The 20,887-nt window shown below is 40.5% G+C and overlaps 1 protein-coding gene across 1 annotated transcript in view; it reads right to left on the reverse strand.

Moving 5' to 3' along the window:
• The window catches only part of SLC25A43 (solute carrier family 25 member 43), a 198,707-nt gene that overhangs the window by 124,728 nt on the left and 53,092 nt on the right, over positions 1 to 20,887 (reverse strand). Inside the window, exon 2 of the mRNA XM_069212320.1 lies at positions 19,643 to 19,884. Within this exon, the coding sequence (XP_069068421.1) occupies positions 19,643 to 19,884 (242 nt within the window). The remainder of the gene's footprint in view (positions 1 to 19,642; positions 19,885 to 20,887) is intronic.

Genomic DNA, 20,887 nt, shown 5'->3' on the forward strand with positions numbered 1-20,887 from the left:
ACCAATTTATCCACACGGAAGATGTAAATTGGTGGTAGGTAATGTAAATGGGAAAATACTGGCGATATAAGCATCGACGCTTGTAATGCTTCATAGACAGAATTTATAAAGATCTTTAAACACCAACTCACAGATTTGATACAATCTCCTATAACATTCAGAGAGGATTCTCACAGTGTACCGGCCCCAAACCTATACTGATCTTTCCTCCCCATCCCTTAAACAGCAGCAGAAATAACAACTATTTGACTGGGTGCATGGATTAAAAACAGGAATCTCAGACATCTAGAAATCATTGCACCCTTTAGATAGGAGACAATTATTTTACTCTCCAGTGTACGACCTCCATTCAGGCTTAGTTTTATTCTTCTGTACTACACACTTCAGAGGAGATAGAAATTAGGCTGAACATCTGGAAAGAACTATATCGGACCATAGCCCATTGATCCTAAACAGGTAATGGGGTGGATGCATTACATGCATTCCCTCGTGGAGAAGCAGACACTCATTCAGGGGTGATATGACAGAAGTTATCACTAACTTCTACCTGTATAAAGAGGGAACCACAGGTTTAAGGACACTTAAATAGTAAAAGTGGTTGCAAGAGAACACACATTAATCTACCCATTATATTAAAACAGTCCTTAATAGAGAGATTGCTGCCCTGGAAAACATAATAAAAAGGTGGGGGAGACTAAACAAAGACACTGTAAAAGAACTAACCCAAACATGAGCAATATACTTGGAGAAAACTGTCCGAACGACTAAGACTTCAATGACCAAGAACAGGTGGAGAGACAACCAAGAGGGTGCAGGGCTGGCGGCTTCTGGTCAGTCAAAAAAGAATCCTTTCATCCCCACCATACAATGCCTTTTTACAGCAAAGGGGAATATGGTATAATCTCAATCACACATAAATGACACATGTCTACAATACTATAAACAACTTTATACCCACTCCTGTTTAGGTCCTCACCCTAAACTAAACAAGTTTCTCCAACACTCATGGCAATGTTTACTTCAAGAAGAAGCTCCACTAGGTAGAGTAAAACTTGGGCAAAAATGAGAGCAGCTGACTTCAGTCTTTAAGGTAAGGCTTTTAACATTGTGGGAACAAAACCGTACCCCAAAAATGTAAACACCCGAAAACGTAACTCATTTAGTTCTCCCACAGTTTAATGGATCAGAGATGGTGTTAAACCTCAATTTCATGAGGCAATGTGTCCCCGCATTGAGGTTCCTCGCAGAAGATCAAATTAGCAGAGTAATACAGCTCATCAAGTAAATGGATCCTGCTCAATAACCAGTGAAACAGATTAAATGCTATGAAGGATCTCAGTTGCAGAGTATTTAAAAAACAGAACATATTCTAAAAGTCCCACTTGGCAGCAAAAAAATAAATAAATACAAAAAAATCGGCTAGCATCCCTAGCAGCATAGGAAAGCTCAGCAAAATCTCTCCTCCATCCCCAAAATTAAGGGGTTTGCACACAATTCTTGCACAGAAAATTAGCAAAAGTGGACTGTGGTGTATGGTGTGGAAGGGGAATTTCCTTTACGGACTAGGTGGTCTCACACACTCTATGGTGTCATGCTTCATCATATGACCACCTAGCCCCACCCAGGTAGGACAATGCCACCTGGGCGGACTCAACCTCACTGTTAAAGGAACAGGAGGGAGTGTGTAAATCAATTCTGGTTCTGGAAAAGGGATCCAGCTAGACTAAGAAATAAAAACACCTAAATAGATACCCATGTAAGTATTTTAATAGGAGGTTCCGTTTGATGTGATTAAAAAGAAGACTGGGACACCAAAGTGAGAGCAATGACTCACTGGGTCTCCTATCTAAAAGGAAGAAGCCGACATGGTTCTGCCCTCAAAATAGAGCTTTGGAAGGTCTCGGGGCATTCATCAGGGCGAAGGATCCCTGCTATACATGCTTAGTGAGCGTTAAATAATTAATAGCAAAAAGGTTAAAATAGTAAGTGACACACGGATGGGCGAGGGGCCCTACCTTGCTGAGGAAATACCTGGGGAGGACCCTATCACAAGAGGCTACTAGCCTCCGATGTCCAGGAGAGGGAGTGTCCCCTTACAGTCAGACTTGCATCAAAGGCGGGCGCTCTCTATGCGCCTAGACCGACCTCTCTCAGGACCGCTTGGAATCCAATAACCAATATTTAACACTCACTAAGCATGTATAGCAGGGATCCTTCGCCCTGATGAATGCCCTGAGACCTTCCAAAGCTCTATTTTGAGGGCAGAAACATGTCGGCTTCTTCCTTTTAGATAGGAGACCCAGTGAGTCATTGCTCTCACTTTGGTGTCCCAGCCTTCTTTTTAATCACATCAAACGGAACCTCCTATTAAAATACTTACATGGGTATATGTTTAGGTGTTTTTATTTCTTAGTCTAGCTGGATCCCTTTTCCAGAACCAGAATTGATTTACGCACTCTCCTGTTCCTTTAACAGTGAGGTTGAGTCCGCCCAGGTGGCATTGTCCTACCTGGGTGGGGCTAGGTGGTCATATGATGAAGCATGACACCATAGAGTGTGTGAGGCCACCTAGTCCGTAAAGGAAATTCCCCTTCCACACCATACACCATAGTCCACTTTTGTCTCGCCTCTAGTTGAGGATTACAAGGGGCATAGTGTTACAAGTGATACACTACTGACCTGCCCCCGTTACAAGAACCCCGTACTCCCAGTTGTGTTTTGGTATTGGTTTTTGGGAGTTGAGTACGGTTGAGTTCTTCGTTTACCCCCCACTCCCATAATTTCTCTCTTTGTGTGTTCAGAAAATTAGCAATACAGCAAATTCATTGTGTTACAAGCAAAATTATAATTTATTTAGCAAATCAGAACACAATAATAATAAATGCCATTTGCTTAACACATAAACACCATCCCAATTCTATGCTAATGACATCAGGAGATGTTTGGACAAATAAGAAACATTTAATAATAAAACTGCCTTTGAGTGAATAAGACCAGTGAAGGAACCAAAAACATGGATTCTTGCTGCAAAATTACATCTGCACCATAGAAAGTTCATCGTAGGCAAAACAATACAGATATGAAGATGAACTAATATGACTAATTTTACAGTGTGCTGGCCAGCCTGCAGAGAGGGGATGTACACGGGGGAAGCGAGATTGAGTAACAGCAATGACATCCATCTTGTCTAAGGTGTCGTTATACACAGAAATGTGGCATAACTAAAACACATTTTCAAACACACTTGAACATATCATAGGAAATGTGTTTGAGAGTCAATTATACTTTATCACGCTGTAGCTGTATGCCTGAAAGGGCATATTAAACATTGTTAATGATGCACAAAAATATAAACTTTTAAAATATGTATCCACAGGTAGGAATGACTTGCTGCAGTGAAACTGCAGACATTTCTGAAGACCACACAAGAACATACTGCTGAAGTCTACATCTTGCAGGTCTGCTGAGCACATAGACTCCCCCGCCTCCAGGAGGTAAATGATGGATGGAAAGCAAAAATGTGTGATCTCACAAAACCGGCTGGCGTTCCGTTCCTAAAATCCATGATGGGATGGAAAACATTTGGGTACTATCATCATTAGCAGGAAACAAAATGGAAAATAAACCTGACCTTTCCTCTGATAGTTTAATGGTCATCTCTGATCCTCTATCAGTGGGTGAATGAAGCAAGGCCGGAGCCTGGCATAATCTATCTGTCGATGGACCAGCCCTGTCCCAGGGGACTTGCAAACCATAATATAACCGAGTTCAGGCGCATTGTTTTCATTCATAATGTTTTACAAGTAGGGGGAGGGGCAACCCCCCCTTGACTAATGAAAAAATGCATCTTCCAGATGGGTAAAGGATTGCTGGGTACTTGGGTATACCCAAGTATAAATAAAATGCAAACCAGTTATTTTCTGCTTAAACGTTTACGAGTGAAACTGTAGCTGTCCACAGAACTTCTGAAGTACGTCTACAGTCTGCAGCCGTGTCTTCGCCTGCATCTCATGGAGGCCTTGGAAAGTGATGATATTTATATATTTATTTTATTCATAGGGCACCCTGACACCACAAGTGCTTCGTAGCACTTGGGGGGAGGGGGCTGCTGAGGAAGCCAAGAACAGCAAAAATTACCATAATAAAAAAAAGCTTTCTGTGCATGTCTAAAGGCCAAATCAGCGGATGTTACTCTGGTATCCATGACATCTCAGGGCAGTGCTTAATTTGTGCTCGTTGTTTCCAGTGCTAAGTATCGGCACTTATTTTGGAGGGCCGGCGCTTATTCTTCTGCCTCAAGCATTTGCTGCGAGCAAAAGACACATATGTTGAAGACGGAGGAAGAGAAAAACGAAAAATCATCACAATGGGAGAAAGCTGAAAGAGTGAGCTGAAGGGGCAGGGAGTGGCTTTAAATGTATTGAAAAGCCCCGAGATGGCTTCAGAATTGCGCTGCCTCAGTGTTCCGTGTTCCCACATTTAACTGCAGCAGCCACGTGTTTAACAGGAGGGCTTTGAGCCCCGGCACATTTTTACTTACAAATTAAGCACTGCCTCAGGGGCTCCGCAACTGTTTAGAAAATTAAGTAATATTAGCAGACTAATATATATTTGCATATTAATTAACTACATATACCGAATGTAAAAGTGGAAATGATAAAACGCCCTGTAAATGTGAAAGAATTTGGAACTAGAGGCTCCAAGTTAAGTTGGTATTCTTAGCCTGACTCCTGGGAGCAGCACCAGTACAGCACAGAGTTTACTGTGGGTGGCTGCTGGCCTCCTCCGATTCACTGAATGTGCAAACAAAAAGAGCATGCAAAGGAGCAGAAAAGACAGTTATCTACCAGTGTCCAGCATTTTGCTTCGCCGCTTACCAAAGTTTGATAAAGCCTTACCTTCACATAACAATTTGAATTTTGAGCTTTGTATTTTTTTTGTTTGTGAATTATATACAATATTTCCTACTTTGTGTATTTGTTTCATGAATACTTGTTTTTGTATTTGTGTGTATTGTTTTGAAGCTCAATTACTTGAAAATGCTTAGGGCAGGGTCCCCAGCTTTAAATAGTTATTCAGTGGGGGTCCAGTAAATGCAAAATGTAAGACTCGCTGGGCTAAATGAGGAATGAAAAATCTGATCCTTTATGGAAGAGCATTCCAAAGGATCTTCATCATGTCAAAAAAGATTATGGGAAACATCTGTGTCAAAACGGAAGGTGTCTCCATCCTCCTTAGCTTTTTGTCCAAGTCAATCCCATTCAGCTTTTCACCAACCAGTGGAGCGCAAACAATGGAGGCTTCTGGGATGATTCAAATTTCAGAACACTAGGCACACAAATCGTCTTGCAGTCATCATAGTCAATGAAGTAAAAACAGAGCCTTACAGGGTATGGAAAACAAGGTCGGACAAGATTTGGACCTGCTTCTCGATAAAGGTAACTCTCGACCAACATGACTCAAAGTCTTGAAACAGCAATAGGAGGAATAAGAGGTGTATGTGCCAGCTTCAATTAAATGAGGTTCATGTTCTCTTCTGCAGGACCTCCAAGTTGTCAAGCAGTGCACCACTTTACGCGCAAGGGCATAACCTCAAAGAATTAATATTCAAAAGTGCTTTTGAATTTATAAAAAAAAAAAAAAAAAAAAAACATATTGTAAAATGTTGCAAGCAAGAGTGACATTTCATGATGGATAGAAGAAGTGACATTTTAAAAATAAAAAAAATCTTTATTTTGTGTTTTGGCCTACAGTTAACCCGGGATGTGAAATAAAAAGGTATGAAATGCAAGGAAGCGAGGGTTTTCAAAGGACTTTAGGGGTGGAAGGTTTGCACTGTGCAAAAATGTTCAGAATGGTTCAAGTTCATCTATTCATTTTCATCTATCCAGAGACACCTCTGAGGGGCTGAAGAAATGTAATTAAGATTTTTGTCCAGCCTCGCACCCGTGCATATGCTGTCACGCCACCCACAGAGCGTCCACTCCAAAGTTTTAAAACCATTGCTCTAGGATGTACTTTATCCACAGCTGGTGGATGAAATGTATTACAAAAATTAAAAAGCTCTTAGCCGGAAAGGGTAAGCTGCCCTGCTTTTCACCAGCTCCCACATGTACTTTAACCTTGAGCGTAGTTTTCAGAAGGTGCGTGTATTAAGGTAGTTTCCAACACACTGGGGATGCACCAATAACTTGAATTAATATAATTGCTGTATACATGTGGTTGTCTGATTCACTTTAGGGGTAAGTGGAATTTAGGATCTTTATGTGTCAAGGTAGAATGTTGTGATTAAGTATTTATTGGGGGACATGGAATGTTGTGTTTCTTACATTAGAGTTTCTGCTGGGGAATGTGGCTGCATTTTAAACATCTTATGGACAATGTAATCTTTATAAAGCAAACTTCAAGAAGACATCAATTTGGCTCCTGTTCTTCTATCACTGACACAACAATATTGGTGACGTGTTCAAGACAAAGGAACAGAAGTTCAGGCCCACCAAGATTTTTTCAGAGTTTGAGGATCACATCCAGCTCGGGAGAATAAGACTGTGCAGCCTGCGAACACCGATTTGGACGTGGAGAGAACTTCAATTTGAAAGAACATGTATGACTATCAAGGTGTACTGGCGTGAACTAATGCGGTTAGCACAGGACAGCGCTGTTAACCACCAGGGCATATCTGAAATTCGCTCACCGTTTGGATGACACACACTTCAGAATTCTCTCCACATGTGTACAGTGCGTGGGCGTGTTCTCTTGTACGTGGGCGGAGGAGAGCTCTACACTGCTGTCACGTTTGGTATCCAGAACTCTTACCTTCTCATGGGGACGTTGACATCAGTGTGTTCTTCATGCTAACTGGAACACCTTCTTCTTTGTGCACGTACTTGGAGACTAGAAATTCACCTCCACGGGGTGACATTCACGTTTACTGCGCATTGATCGGATTTTCCTTAGCCCATTCCACTCTATGGTAGCTTTGGGATTTGAGACTTGCATAAAGTGTTTCTTCAGCGTATGAATATTCTTCATGTTTTGGCATAAAATACTTTGGAAATTTAAGGTGAGACTAGCCATTCACTACTTTATACACTACTTAAAATGGCAAATTCATCTGTTATTAGTCAGCCTGCTCTCTTCATACAAAATCCAGAGAAACCTGTAATGAAATTGAGACACTGGCATATTTTTTTAATTTGCCATAGATGGCAAAAGGTTTGAGCTTGAGCAGAAAAAGTCTTTAATGTTTGGACTTTTGGGCATTGCGGGTCAGGAGGTATTTGATAATCTGCCCGAAGTGGAACCTTCCAAAGGTCAATTTGTATAATTAAATGAGTATGAGGAAGTTGTTACAAGAATGGTAAGCCAATTTACAGAGTAGCAGAGCAAAATGGTGGAAAGGCATAGTATCTTTAATGTGAAAACAACCTGAATATGAAACCGATAAGGAGTATATTGCTACAAGACGCATTCTGGCAGCTTCATGAGAATCTGGAATAATAACTGACACATATCCAAGGGATCAATTTGTATTCAATTCCCATTAAAAGAAAACAGGCTTATAGGAATCCTATATAAAGGGAAGTGATTGATATTGTAAAAAGGATTGAGCAATCGGTTGTATCTGTTAAAATGTGGTCACAGAGTTCAAATACCTCTTTGACACACGAAAGGAGCTAGATTTTTCATCTCTTTCCTCTCACGCCAAAACTAAAACCAGATCTCTCTTTAAGAGGAATACTATTTGTTACAGGTGTAGATCCAAATTGCAATCAGGATGTCCTATGATTGAGAAGAAATGCTTAAAAGGTCAGAGGAGTAGTCATTTTGGGACAGTGTGTAAAAGTAGTAAAGTGACCAGTAATGTGAAGGTCAATTATTTTGAAGAGTGATGAGTTTGCTGAAACTGTACCTACTGTTGACACAAACACAAGAAAAATTCAAGGAATCCTAGGGTCTGGTTCATATTGGTAGCGTTAAGCTGAACACTATGGCACATTCTGGGTCACCAATAACTGTTTTGGCTGATCACACATTCTACTGATTGTGGAAGAATGGTAAATTGTTAGAATCGGACGTTAATCCCAAAGCTTTCGGCGAGTTGGACAACACCATTCTAGGATATTTTAATGTGCCATAAGAATGAAAATGTATTTGGCTGACAAAGTAATAGATATTGTAGGGTGGCAGGACCTAGGGAACCTTGGGATTATACTAAAAGCAGGCTCTCAGACTCTACTATTTTTGGTGACATGCCTGTTTTAAATGTGGTTAGCAGAGACAATAATATGGATGTTGAAAAAGTCTTAGATAAAAACAAAAAGGCATTTTCAGAACATACTGGGTGTGTTAAAGGTTTTGAGCTTTCAGGGGAGTAACTTTGGGGGGGGGGAGAGGTTTGGAGTGTAACACCCCACTAATAAACGTATAATGTAGTAAATAGTTGGGAACAGATGCTTCAAGTCTGGTATGGTGAGGTGTCTCATCTAGAATTTTTACAAACACACACACTCACCCCCCCACACACACTCCTCCTCCTCCTTGATTTGAAGTTCTTAAAAATGTTGGTTATTTTACAAAATATTTTGTACCACTAACACTCTGCAAGCACTCTGTTTCTACTGCCCCCCCTCATGTCCTACTTCTCAGATGATGTATATTAAGAATATATGCCAGAATGATTGTTGGGAAATCGGAAGCTCACACCCCCTCAACCTTACTGACAAAGCTATGCCCCTGTGAGCATCACATTCAATTAAAAGAACTGTCAGACCTGTTGTTCCACCTGTACCTTTATCAATTAGAATGGAATTGAAAGAGTTACTCACTACTTTATGTAAGGATAGCATTATTGAACCAACATTCTTATTAGTAGGTATCAGCTGTTACCATCACTAAAAAGAAACCTGATGATATTAGATAGAGTGTAGATGTAAGATCACTAAATAAGAACACAGTAACAGATTGTCAGCCTCTTCCTAGAATCGAGGCAATATTGGCTGCTGTGAGCAGGTCCTAATATTTCTCAATCACTGATTTGAAATCTACATATCACCAAGTCAAATTATCTGATTCCTCTAAAGATTTCACTACTTTTGTGACACCGTTTGGAGCTTACAGGTACGTAAGTTTACCATTTGGACTAGCGTCAGCTACTAGCGTATTCCAAAAGTGTATGTGTTATCTTGATAGCATTCACAGTGTCCGGACATTTTAAGATGATAAATTAATTCATGCTAAAAGTGATGATGAGCACAATGAAAATGTAAATGGAGTTCTGGAGATACTGGGAAGCAGCAATATGACAGTAAGTAAATCTAAGTGCAAGTTCCCACAAACTAAAGTGGAGTATTTAGGGGATACAGTGTCTTCTGATGATAGCAAACCTAAGGATGATCTGGTTAAAGCTATGAAATAGGTACCTATTCCAGCAAACAAAGATATGTTAAGATAATTTCTAGGTATGAGCGAATATTATGCCAGGTTTATTTATGGGTATGCCATTCTTGTCGAACTAGTGAGATTTCTTTTTTTTTTTTAAATGCATGAAATTTGAGTGGGGTATGGATCAAGACTCTGCCTTTGAGGAGATCAAAAATGCCAATTTAATTTCACCAGCACTCAGACCATATGTTCCAAATGGTATGAACTTCATTTAAGGGGATGCCCGTGCAATAGATTTAGGGGCAGAGATTAGTCAAGCGGTGGATGAAAAGGGGTATACTATAGCCTTTACTTCACTTGCTTTGAAGGACACTTAAAGACATTACAGCACTATTGCGAGAGAAGTACTGGCATGTGTAGGGGCAGAGGAGAAACAGAAGAGCTATGTATGGGGAAAAATGTTTGCGCTAGTGACTGATCATAAGCCCTTGTTGTTTTTGATGGATGGTTTTGGGCATGGAACTGCAAAGGCATCTTCTAAGACTGCAAGAGTATATTTTCATTGTGAGATGCTGGAGTGAATAGGAGTGCTCACTGTCTAGATTACCCATTATGGAAGTCGAAGAAGATAAATAGGTTGATGATCAAGAATGTGTGGTCATCACTGTTGATGATCCTAGATATAATAAAGGATCTGTTTCCGAGAGCGAGGGGATGGATGAATCTGAAAATGATGAAATTTTGAAAGTGAAGTACAACGTAGTCAATGGTTAGCCACCAATTAGGGAGTTAGATAAATCATTAATGATTTATTTTCAAGTTGCTAATGAGTTGAGCATTGAAGGACGATTGCTCATGATGTGTTTGTACCACCAGTTATGTTGAGAAATAAATTATTGAAGTTAGCACATTAAGGTCATTCTGGAGCGACTGCCACAAGACAATTGCTGAGAATTGACAGGTATTTATTCAGACATCCAGAGGTTCATGTACTCATTGACAAGTGTGTTGAATGCGTTAGATCGGACAAGCTTTGGAAAGTTTCTAATGAAGACATGCACTAGGTTCAATTTCCCAATGTGCCTTGGTTGATGTTTGCCATTGATTTTGCTGGTCCATCTTATTCTTTAGAAGAAGACGTGCTATTTATTGGTTCTTACTAGTCACTGTTCAAAATGAAAATATTAGGAGTTTATAACCAATATCACCACTGATACTGTCACACTTTCTAGAAAGATTGAAGGATTACCACAAATTTTATTTTAAGACAATGGTACTCAAATAATTTCAAAGAAGATGTCCATCTATTTGGATAAATGTGGTGCAACACAGTAAAAACACCTTTATATGGCCCCTCTTCAAATGGGGTGGTGAAGAGTGTCAACTGATTTTTAAATGAAAGAATCCAAATGGCCTTGTCTTCCAAACTGTCAGTAACTAAATGACCGAGGGAAAAAGTCCACAATTACAATAATAATCCTCATTCAGTTACAGGTTTCACTCCAGTTTATTTAAGGAGGGCAAGGTGTGGTCGCACTCTGACACATAGAACTGGCAAATGTAGTACCATTAAGATGGTAGAATTGGGGGAGGGCTACATCGGGTGGACAAAGTGGTTGTACACAGCCCCGAAAGAGAGGATCAGAACGGGGACAATCAGCTCGGAGCAGTACTCGTCGGCAGGGGCACTAGACAGGGCTGTCCCCTTTCGCCATTGCTATTTGCCTTGGCTGGCCCAGCTAGGGCCGCCACCTCGTATCAGGGTTTGGTGCAAGGCGATCGGCATCATGCGACAGCACTATATGCAGACGACTTACTCCTGTTCCTATGGAACACTGGCTCAGAGAGGGAGGGCGCCCAGGCTCTGTTAGCGATGTTTGGCCGGCTGACAGGCTTGAAGGTAAACTGGCAGAAGTCATTCTTTTCCCATTGATGGCGGGCTGCGATCCACCGATAGAACTGGGCGCTGTGAAGTGGGAGCCCCGATGTATTTCATATCTGAGTGTTCGTGTATATCACTCTCACTCAGACATATTAGAAGGCAATATCAAAGGAGCTGTTAGGGCTCTGAGATCAAGCATCGGCTTCTGGGGCTCGCTTCCGCTTTCAGTGGCTGGGAGGATTGCACTTATTAAGATGGTGGCACTGCCCCGGCTATTGTAGTATTTTGCGGTTCTGCCACTGTGGGTGCCGCTCGTGGTGTTCAGAGAGCTGGATACGGGGATCATATGGGGGGTGGGCATATGCAGGGTGGCGCTAACTACCTTGAAGAGACCTTGGGCGGAGGGGGACTGGCGGTTCCTGACTTCGAGGCCTCTTACCTTGCCTCCCAGCTGCAATGGCTGGTACCTTGGGTGGCGGATCGTGGTTCTGGGATGGGGTTGTCACTGAGAGCTCGGTGGTTCCCCCTGCATCGGTACTCGTGAGAATCTTAACCCCACAGGCGCGGGTCCTGCCCTGTCTCCTGAGGTCTCTGTTCTCCGACGGTGCTGGGTCGCTGCCTTCGGAGGGCGGGGCTGTCCACGCCATACACCCCTGAAATACCAATGGCCTGGCTTTGTTGGCTGTCCTGGGCGGGAGTTTGCAGAAGGCTGATGACCTGGGTAAATGCGGGGGCTACACGGATGGGAGACCTATACAAAGAGGGCAGCTTATTGCCCTTCAAGGACTACCGGCAGGAATATGATCTCCCACGGGGCCACTTCTTGTTGCACCGCGCGCTCACTCGCACCATTGGGAAGATCTGGAGGACGGGTGCTGCTGAACCCCCTTCTCACAGTCTCAGCACCTGCCTAACTAACTTCAGAGGGTAATCACAAAGTGGTCACTGGGCTATACAGGGCCATTCGAGAAGGGCACTGAACCCCCTAGACGACCTGAGGCGGAAGTGGGAGACGGACCTGGGGACCCAGATAACAGAAGGTGACTGGGATCGCATACTGGAGTGAAAAAATATACAGAAATGCCAGATTTCAGCTTATTCAGTTCTATGTGCTGCATAGGGCCTATCTCACTCCACGGAGACTGCGAGATCACTTTCTTGTGCTGGACGCGAGATGTCTCCGGTGCGGAACAGAGGCGGCGGACTTCCTCCACATGCTGTGGTCCTACCCCCGGCTGGGGACTTACTGGGACACAGTGGTGGCGGAGGTGGCGAACATCATAGAGATCAATATTACACGTACACCTGCTCGATGCCTGCTGCATTGGTTCCCACACACCCCCAAAAATACAGCAACTAGCAGGTTTCAAGACCTTGCATATATCTTAGCTAAAAGAGAGTTGACGAAGAACTGGAAAAGCCCGAATGGCCCCAACCCTCGAGACTGGAGGAGAGAGCTCAAGAGGTGGGAGGAAAGTGAAGGATCAGTGCTGCACACGGAGCTGAGGCGGGGTAGAGGCTCTCCCGAGATAAAGGAGGCCTGGGAGAAGATCACTTGGCTCCTCGCGTGGGCGGGCATGGACCAACCACTGCACCTATCAACTGACACCACATATCTGTAGAAGGGCTGTTGGAACAGACAGAGTAGAGACCCGAAGCACAAGACTCTGATACCATGCATGGCTCCTAAAACCACATGAACACAGACACTACACAATACTCCTATGAAGTAAGTACACTGGCTCTTCTTGTTCTTTCCTTAAAAGTTTATTTCCAGTTATAAAGTACAGACAGAGATACATGAGCTTGCCATCCCCAAACCAGCACAACTCTGACCTTTCATATGAAAACATTCCAATCCCCAGTCACAGCCTGCCCCAACATTCCACTGCCCCAACATTCCACTGCCCCTGATGTCATAGCATTCTTCTTTTACATACAAACCAATACATCACTACACATCCCCTTCCCTTAAAAAAAAAACCAAAAAACAAGAAAAAAATAAAATAATAATATGTATATAAATAAATATATATATTTTTATTTAATCACACACAAAATTTTCTAATACCTTAGGTTTTCTCAAAACCCTGCTGAAACAACTTTTCTTCACTTCACCACAAACTACATTTTTATTCTGTTCACGCTCATTCACATTACATTCAAATTCTCCCATATTAATACGAGTCTGGACACCTTCCTGACAGCCCCTAGCTCCCAATTCCCCAATAACTCTAGAATCTTTGTTACCATCAATATCACACTCCAACCACCAATATTTGTTATTATTACCTTCCAGCAAATCATACTGCACAAATTGTTGTTTGCAAGGCTTAGCAATAGCAACGCGACTCATGTGACATACACTGCCATCATCCAAAATGACAGTATTTCTCATCACTTTCTTAATTCTTATAGGCTCGCCAAACTTGCTCTCACCTTTAGCCACTTTCCTTACGGATTTCACTCTCACCCAATCTCCCACATTCAAATGTGCTTCTTTAGTGCCATATTTATTATTAAAATATTCCTTGTTCTTTTCTTGTGAATTCTTTATGCACTTTCTTACATGTTCCTTGCTCCAAAGTACTTGTCTGCTTCTTTGCATCCAACCAGGGTTAATCTTCGAAAATGGAATTCTACCTCGCATTATATCAAACGGACTTTGACCTATTGTCTCATGAGGTGTCACTCTATAAGCCCATAACATTTTCCTTAACTCAGAATCTATATTACTTTTGTTTCCATGCTTTGCAATTTGAATGATGCCCTTGAAAATCCTATTTATACGTTCCACTACAGCATTCCCCCTGGGATGATATAAAGCTGTAAACCTTTGTTCAATACCAGTCATTTTAGCAAAAGTTTTCATTTCCTCAGATTTAAATTGAACACCATTGTCCGTCAATAAAATTCTGGGAAATCCTTCCCTCAAAAATATTTCCTCCACAAAATTAATCACTGCCTTGGTATCAATTTTTTGTAACACAGAAAATTCAATCCACCTTGAAAACAAATCAACTAAAACCACAATAAACTTTGAAGTCCCATCATGCCACGTAATAGGACCCATAATGTCTAAAGCAACTTCTTCCCATGGTATATTAGGACAACTTGAAGAAGAAATTGGCGGGTTAAGTGTCTTTTGAGATTTGTCACTATTCTCACACTCCATGCAGTCAGGTACATATCTCTCAATTTCTACATCAATTTTTGGCCACCAATAAAGTACTTTAATTCCTCTTTTGGTGCGAGATATTCCTGAATGACCTTCATGTCCAATAGCAATAAGTTTATTTCTAATACCACAGGGGGGAATAATCTTCCCACCTCTACACACAAAATCACCTTCAATGCTCAATTCATCTCTCACTTCCCAAAAAGCTCTTAACATATCACTGCTTTTGACTTTCTTGTCATTATACCAGCCGAACATCACTTTGTTTTTAACTTCTTTCAACACTTCGTCTTTCTCATACTCCATGATCCATTCTTCTTTTTGCAATGAGCTTAAAGTATTCTCATCAAACACACCAGCTACACACCAGTCATTCCATGGATGTTGATCCAACTCTCTTAAAGGTAAGGACATTCTACTTAAAAAATCTGCAGTAACATTTTTTACCCCAGGAACATACTGCACTTCATATAAGAAATCTTGTAGTCTCATAGATAGTCTAGCTATTCTCGCAGATGCTCTACATAAACCTTCTGTAGTTAACAATTTAGTAAGAGGCTTATGGTCAGTCCGTATGATGCATTTTTGCCCCCAAACAAATTTCCGAAAGTGTTCTAATGCCCATACACATGCCAAAGTTTCTCTCTCTATTACAGAGTATTTTTCCTCTGTGGGAGACAAAGAACGGGATGCAAATGCAACCACATATTCTTTACCCCCATTGTCACTTTGTGTTAATACACTACCAAGGCCCTTACCACTCGCATCCGTAGTGATAATAGAACAAGCTTTTGGATCGTACCCATGCAACATTGGAGCACTCACAATTGCATTCTTAATTTCCTGAAAAGCCTTCTGACAACTTACATTCCATTCAAATTTCACTTTGTTTTTTAGTAACAGTCTCATTTGGTAGGTTTTAGCTGAAAAATGTTCTACAAATTTCGAATAAAACTCGGCTAGACCTAAAAAGGATCTCAAATCATCTTTAGATGTGGGGCATGTGGCATTCTTAATAGCTTCCACCAACTTTTTTTTAGGTCTTATGCCTTCATGATCAATCTCATGTCCTAAATACGTTACTTTTCTCTGTGCAAATCTACATTTACTGATCTCTGCGGTCAAACCTTTTTCTTGTAAGATGTTCAAAACATTCCTCAATTCCTTATCATGATGTTTCTTGCTACTTCCCATAACTAAAATATCATCCTGAAAGAATGTAACATTAGGCAAATGTCCAAATAACTGCGCCATCAACCTTTGAAAGACGGCAGCCGCCGACGCCAAACCAAATGGCATACGTTTGAAACGAAAACAACCCCATGGTGTACAAAAAGTTGTAAGATGTCTGCTATGATAGTCCAACCTAACCTGGTGGTAAGCAGACGACAAGTCCAAAGTGGAAAACCATTTAGCATCTCTCATGGCAGACAACATCTCATCAATACGAGGCAAAGGAAACTGATCTACTATGATATTATTGTTCAAACTTCTCAAATCCACACACAAACGCACTTTGCCATTAGCTTTACGCGCAACAACCAAAGGTGAAACCCACTCAGAAGCTTCAACTGGTTCTATAATCTGTGAATTTTGTAACCTGTCCAACTCTTTTTTTACCTCTTCCCTGACAATAAACGGAATATTCCGTACCTTATGAATTTTTGGTTTGGCATCCTTTTTGAGTCTAATCTGATGTATAAAGCCTTTCAGTTGACCTACTTGCCCATTGAACACTCCTGGAAACTCTTGTGTGACCCATTTCTTTGTGTCTTCTTCATCACACATTACTAAGACTTGCTCTACACTGTTAGGATCAAGCACAATATGCAGTTTCTTTTGGTCTTTCCAGCCTAATACCGACGGACCATCCTTAGCCACATATAATTTACATACGGCTTGCCTTTGCTTAAATTTGAATACCAGCAATCTAAAACCAATAATATCTATTCTATCACCAGTGTAACTTTCAGGCGAAATGTCAGAGGTTTCTAAATGTTCCCCTAAACTATGTACAAAATGCTTTTGCCATGTGCATTCTGAAACAATACTGTATGGGGAACCAGAGTCTGCTGCCACCTGCAACATAACTCCCCCAAATGATATCCAACACAAGGGTTTGTTTGACGTTTGTCCTGAAATGTTCAAAACCTCAGTTTTGTGACCCCTCAGTTTATAATTTACGTCTTCATCACTGTCATCAGAACAGTCTTCCACCACTTCCTTAATGCAGGCCACTTTACTGTTCACCTTCTTCAGTTGTTTCTTCCTGCACACCCTAGCAAAATGGCCTACAATTCCACATTCCAAACACTTAGCATTTTTAGCTGGACACCCATCAAATTTTGCAGAATGAAAGGAACTCCCGCAACGGAAACACTCATTTCTGGATCGATCAGGCATGTTAGATTTTTGATTTTTTGCAAAAGTTTGATTTTTCTCTTTTTTAAAGTCATTATCCCGCTTATCCATGGACCATTTGTTGTGCTTGCGATCACTAACTTTGGCAACGACTTCTTCAAAGTTCTTATCCTGTGCCAAAGTGATTTTCGCACATCTTTCGGATAATTCTGCTTTCTTTACTAAAGCAATAATATCCTTTAGACTGGATTCGCCTCCAATCCACAACCTCTCTTGAATAGATTTGTTTTTAGTATACATTACAATCTGGTCCCGTACCAGTTCATCATGTAGACCAGCAAACCTACATGAGCTAGCTAAATGTTTTAAAGCAGAAACGTAGCTCTCTATGTCCTCGTGTTTCTCTTGTTTCCTGTGGAAAAATGCGTGACGAGCAACCGCAATGCAAACAGCAGGAGAAAAATGATCATTTAAATCCAAAATAGCACTTTGAAACACATCTTCATCGCCTCTATCGTGTTTTTGTAGTTGATTGTAAATACGAAGACCTTCAGGGCCTAAACAGTGCATTAAGATCCTTTTTTTTTCTTTCAGCAGAGATTAAACCATTGCAATCTTCTAAGTTTGCGATGTAATTCAAAAAATATTCCTTCCACTCCTTCCATTGTACAGCTGGTTCACCAGGAGACGCTAAAAATTCCTTTGGTGTACTCAACTGCAAAGAAAGCGACGTCCCTGTACCAGAAGAATCTCCACTCGAAGACATGGTGTACTAAAAATTATAGCTGAAAAATATAACTCTTTAGCTTACTTCTTCAGCAAGACATGTATCTCTGTTATAATAATTTCTGTTAGTATTCCTTTGTGCCGGATAAACTTCAGCAATGAAGTTGCTAAAAAAATTAAGAATAGTAAAAATAACACCATGTACTTGGTACTAATTAACATTAAAAGGGCGCTGTTCCTGCTCCCATGTAACTTCCAGCGCAAGAACCAGCACGTTCACAAGACATTGTTATTAAGCATTATGTTGTCCAGGCAACCAGTAACCAAACGGGGGTGCACGCGAGGACCGAGGTGATGAAAAATCTAACGTTTGAGCAGTACACACGCGCCTCAAACAAAGTAAACAAACGGCAACTGTATTAGAGAAAGAGAAAAATAAATAAATAATAATAAAAAATAAAAAAAAACTTCCCTCACTTGCTTAAAATAAGTTGCCTTTAACAAAGCAGGTCCGAAAATAGCTGCTCTCCAATCCTCAGTCTGATGTCTGTAGCGTTGCCTTCCAATAATTGCAGTTTTCTCAGTCCAATGCTTGCTGCTTTACGATCCTGCTCGTCGCCATGTGAAGTAAGTACACTGGCTCTTCTTGTTCTTTCCTTAAAAGTTTATTTCCAGTTATAAAGTACAGACAGAGATACATGAGCTTGCCATCCCCAAACCGGCACAACTCTGACCTTTCATATGAAAACATTCCAATCCCCAGTCACAGCCTGCCCCAACATTCCACTGCCCCAACATTCCACTACCCCTGATGTCATAGCATTCTTCTTTTACATACAAACCAATACATCACTACATCCTACTTAAGGCAAGTTCGAGCGGGGCAGTAGAAGTTAGTTATAAGTTGAGTTAGATGATCCTTTATTTGTTACAGCACTTCAGCCATGAATAACCATGCCTATCTTTTCCCCTCTTATCTCATGTATACAGAGCCTACCACCCCTAAGAGAGAAGAGACATGTTTAAAATGTGTAACTACTGATGGGTCTTTAACACTGTCAGGAACGCACAATAGCAAATAAGATAAGGCTGTGTGAATTACAATACTGTTGATCCTCACCTTATGTAGCATGGAACCCTTGGCGTTTCTTTTTTCCATCCTTGTATACTTGTAAAGGTTTAACTCAAATGTCAATAAAGTTTGTTTACAAAAAACAACAACATTAAGATGGCAGAAATTGATGATTACAAATTACAGGTCAGGAATAAAATTATACAGAAACGGGTCAAGGATAAAGTTTACCATGACAACTTTCATAGAATTAAGCATAAACAGTTTTGTAAATATATAAGGATTCAAAAAGGAAAATCTGTGCATTTGTCACCAATACAAATAATGGGAGTTCATGACAGTGCTGTGCTTTGGAGGGACAACGGGTGGTGGAATAAAAGTGTGGTTATTCCACTCAAAACAGGACAGGGAATTTTGTTGAACAATAAAATAGTGTATGTTTGGACAAATATACTTTTCTTGATTTCAGGGGGGGTAACAGTACCAGTGTATTGCATTAAGTACAAGTAAACAATGGAAACGAAATATAGCATTGCAAATGTTTCTGATGAAGGTGGTGACAATGTTCCTTTTGCCGTTCAACCTGGATTTGGCAATGTTACAGAGCAACAAACAAAGTACTGATGACAATTTTCAAAATGTAAATAGTGACACTCTTGTGAGTAGGAAAAGGAAAGCGGTTATTCTGGCAGGTTTAATGATTATGTTTTGTGTTCTTTTAGTTTTTTTGTCTTCTTTGCAAAAAGGGAAGTGTTGTATAGACATGAATGGCTGATTCACTTTAGGAATAAGTGGAATCTGACTATTTATGAATCATAGTAGAATACTGTGATTAAATATCTATTGGGGACCATGGAATAGTTACAATAGAGACTTTTTTTTTTATAAATAATGAACAGATTGTAATTTTCCTTTCCTCATTGGTGCAAAGCTAAGGGTTTTATTTTGTAGCCTGGATGAACAATAAAAATAGGAAGTAACAAGGAGGTTTTCGTTCCAATCTATATTTCATGTTCAAGGAAATTCCCAAAGGACTTACCTAGTATGGTTAGTGAAACTCCTCGATAAAGTGAACGAAATCCTTCTTGATAATACATTGAACATAAAGCATGTACAATGCCTCTATACGAGGGGTCCCGTCTGTTCTGTACGATGAGTCGTGTTTTTATGACGTCTGTAGGGTATGTCACAATGGTGGCCACAATGCCTGCCAGCCCTCCTGCTGCAATTGCTTTCCACTGGGAAATTTGACCCACGTCATCTATTAAAAGTAAAACAAACCTGGGTGTAAATAAAAAAAAAACAATCTTTAAGTAGATGTTTTTGCAGATGTTTTATGGTTTCAGAAGGACACAATATGTTCGACAAAGATTGTCATAAAGTATTAACCTGGATCATCAATACAAATGAAAGGAAACTTTTCATTTGAGTCAACAGCAACAAGATTTGCACCTATTCCTTCCTAATGATGGGAAAAATGGTTGAAGAGCCCAAGATGGGAGATGGCACTGGAGAGGATAACTGCACTACTTAAAACCAAAGTATTAAGACAGGTGATGTAGGTTAAATAATTTGACCGCACAGTTCAGTGTTGAAAAGTTTAAAACAAAATGAATGGAGCAGAAGGAAATTTTGAAGCAATCACCCAACCTCAAAGAACAGCCCCTTGACAACAATAAACATCAATCATACAATATATATATATATATATATATATATATATATATATATATATATATATATATATATAGGGTCTTGAGATTATAGTTTAACACTGTAAATCAGTATGATGTATTCATAGAAACTCCATAAACAGTCTCACACCTCCTATATGTCCTCCCTATTCGAGTTCTCTTCTCCCACTACTTCCAGATACTACGCAAACCCACACATCGCACAACACGTGATTCCACCTGAAAATGTCACTCTAAAAGTGGAAACTACTTCAGGAAGAAAATTGCAACACATCCCACCCCCTTCTTCACTAACTTCACCCCTCTAACACAAAATACACAAGACACAGGAGAACAAAAGCACTGTAAAAGGCTATATATAAAGTGTTTGCAATAATGAGGAACAGGAAATAATAGGTCAAGTACATATATATTCACCTAATTCCCATTTTTATATTTCTGATGCTAAACCTACTCACTCTATTTTGAGCCTTCCAGCTCTCCATGTGACTTACATCAGAAGATGTAACAGGTGATTGTGTTGCATCAAACATTGCCGGGATTATTTATTGGAGAGCTCTGCCATATTCATATTCTGCTCTCAAGTAAGG

The sequence above is a fragment of the Pleurodeles waltl genome, chromosome 2_1 (genome assembly GCF_031143425.1).
Source record: "Pleurodeles waltl isolate 20211129_DDA chromosome 2_1, aPleWal1.hap1.20221129, whole genome shotgun sequence".
Taxonomy (NCBI): domain Eukaryota; kingdom Metazoa; phylum Chordata; class Amphibia; order Caudata; family Salamandridae; genus Pleurodeles; species Pleurodeles waltl.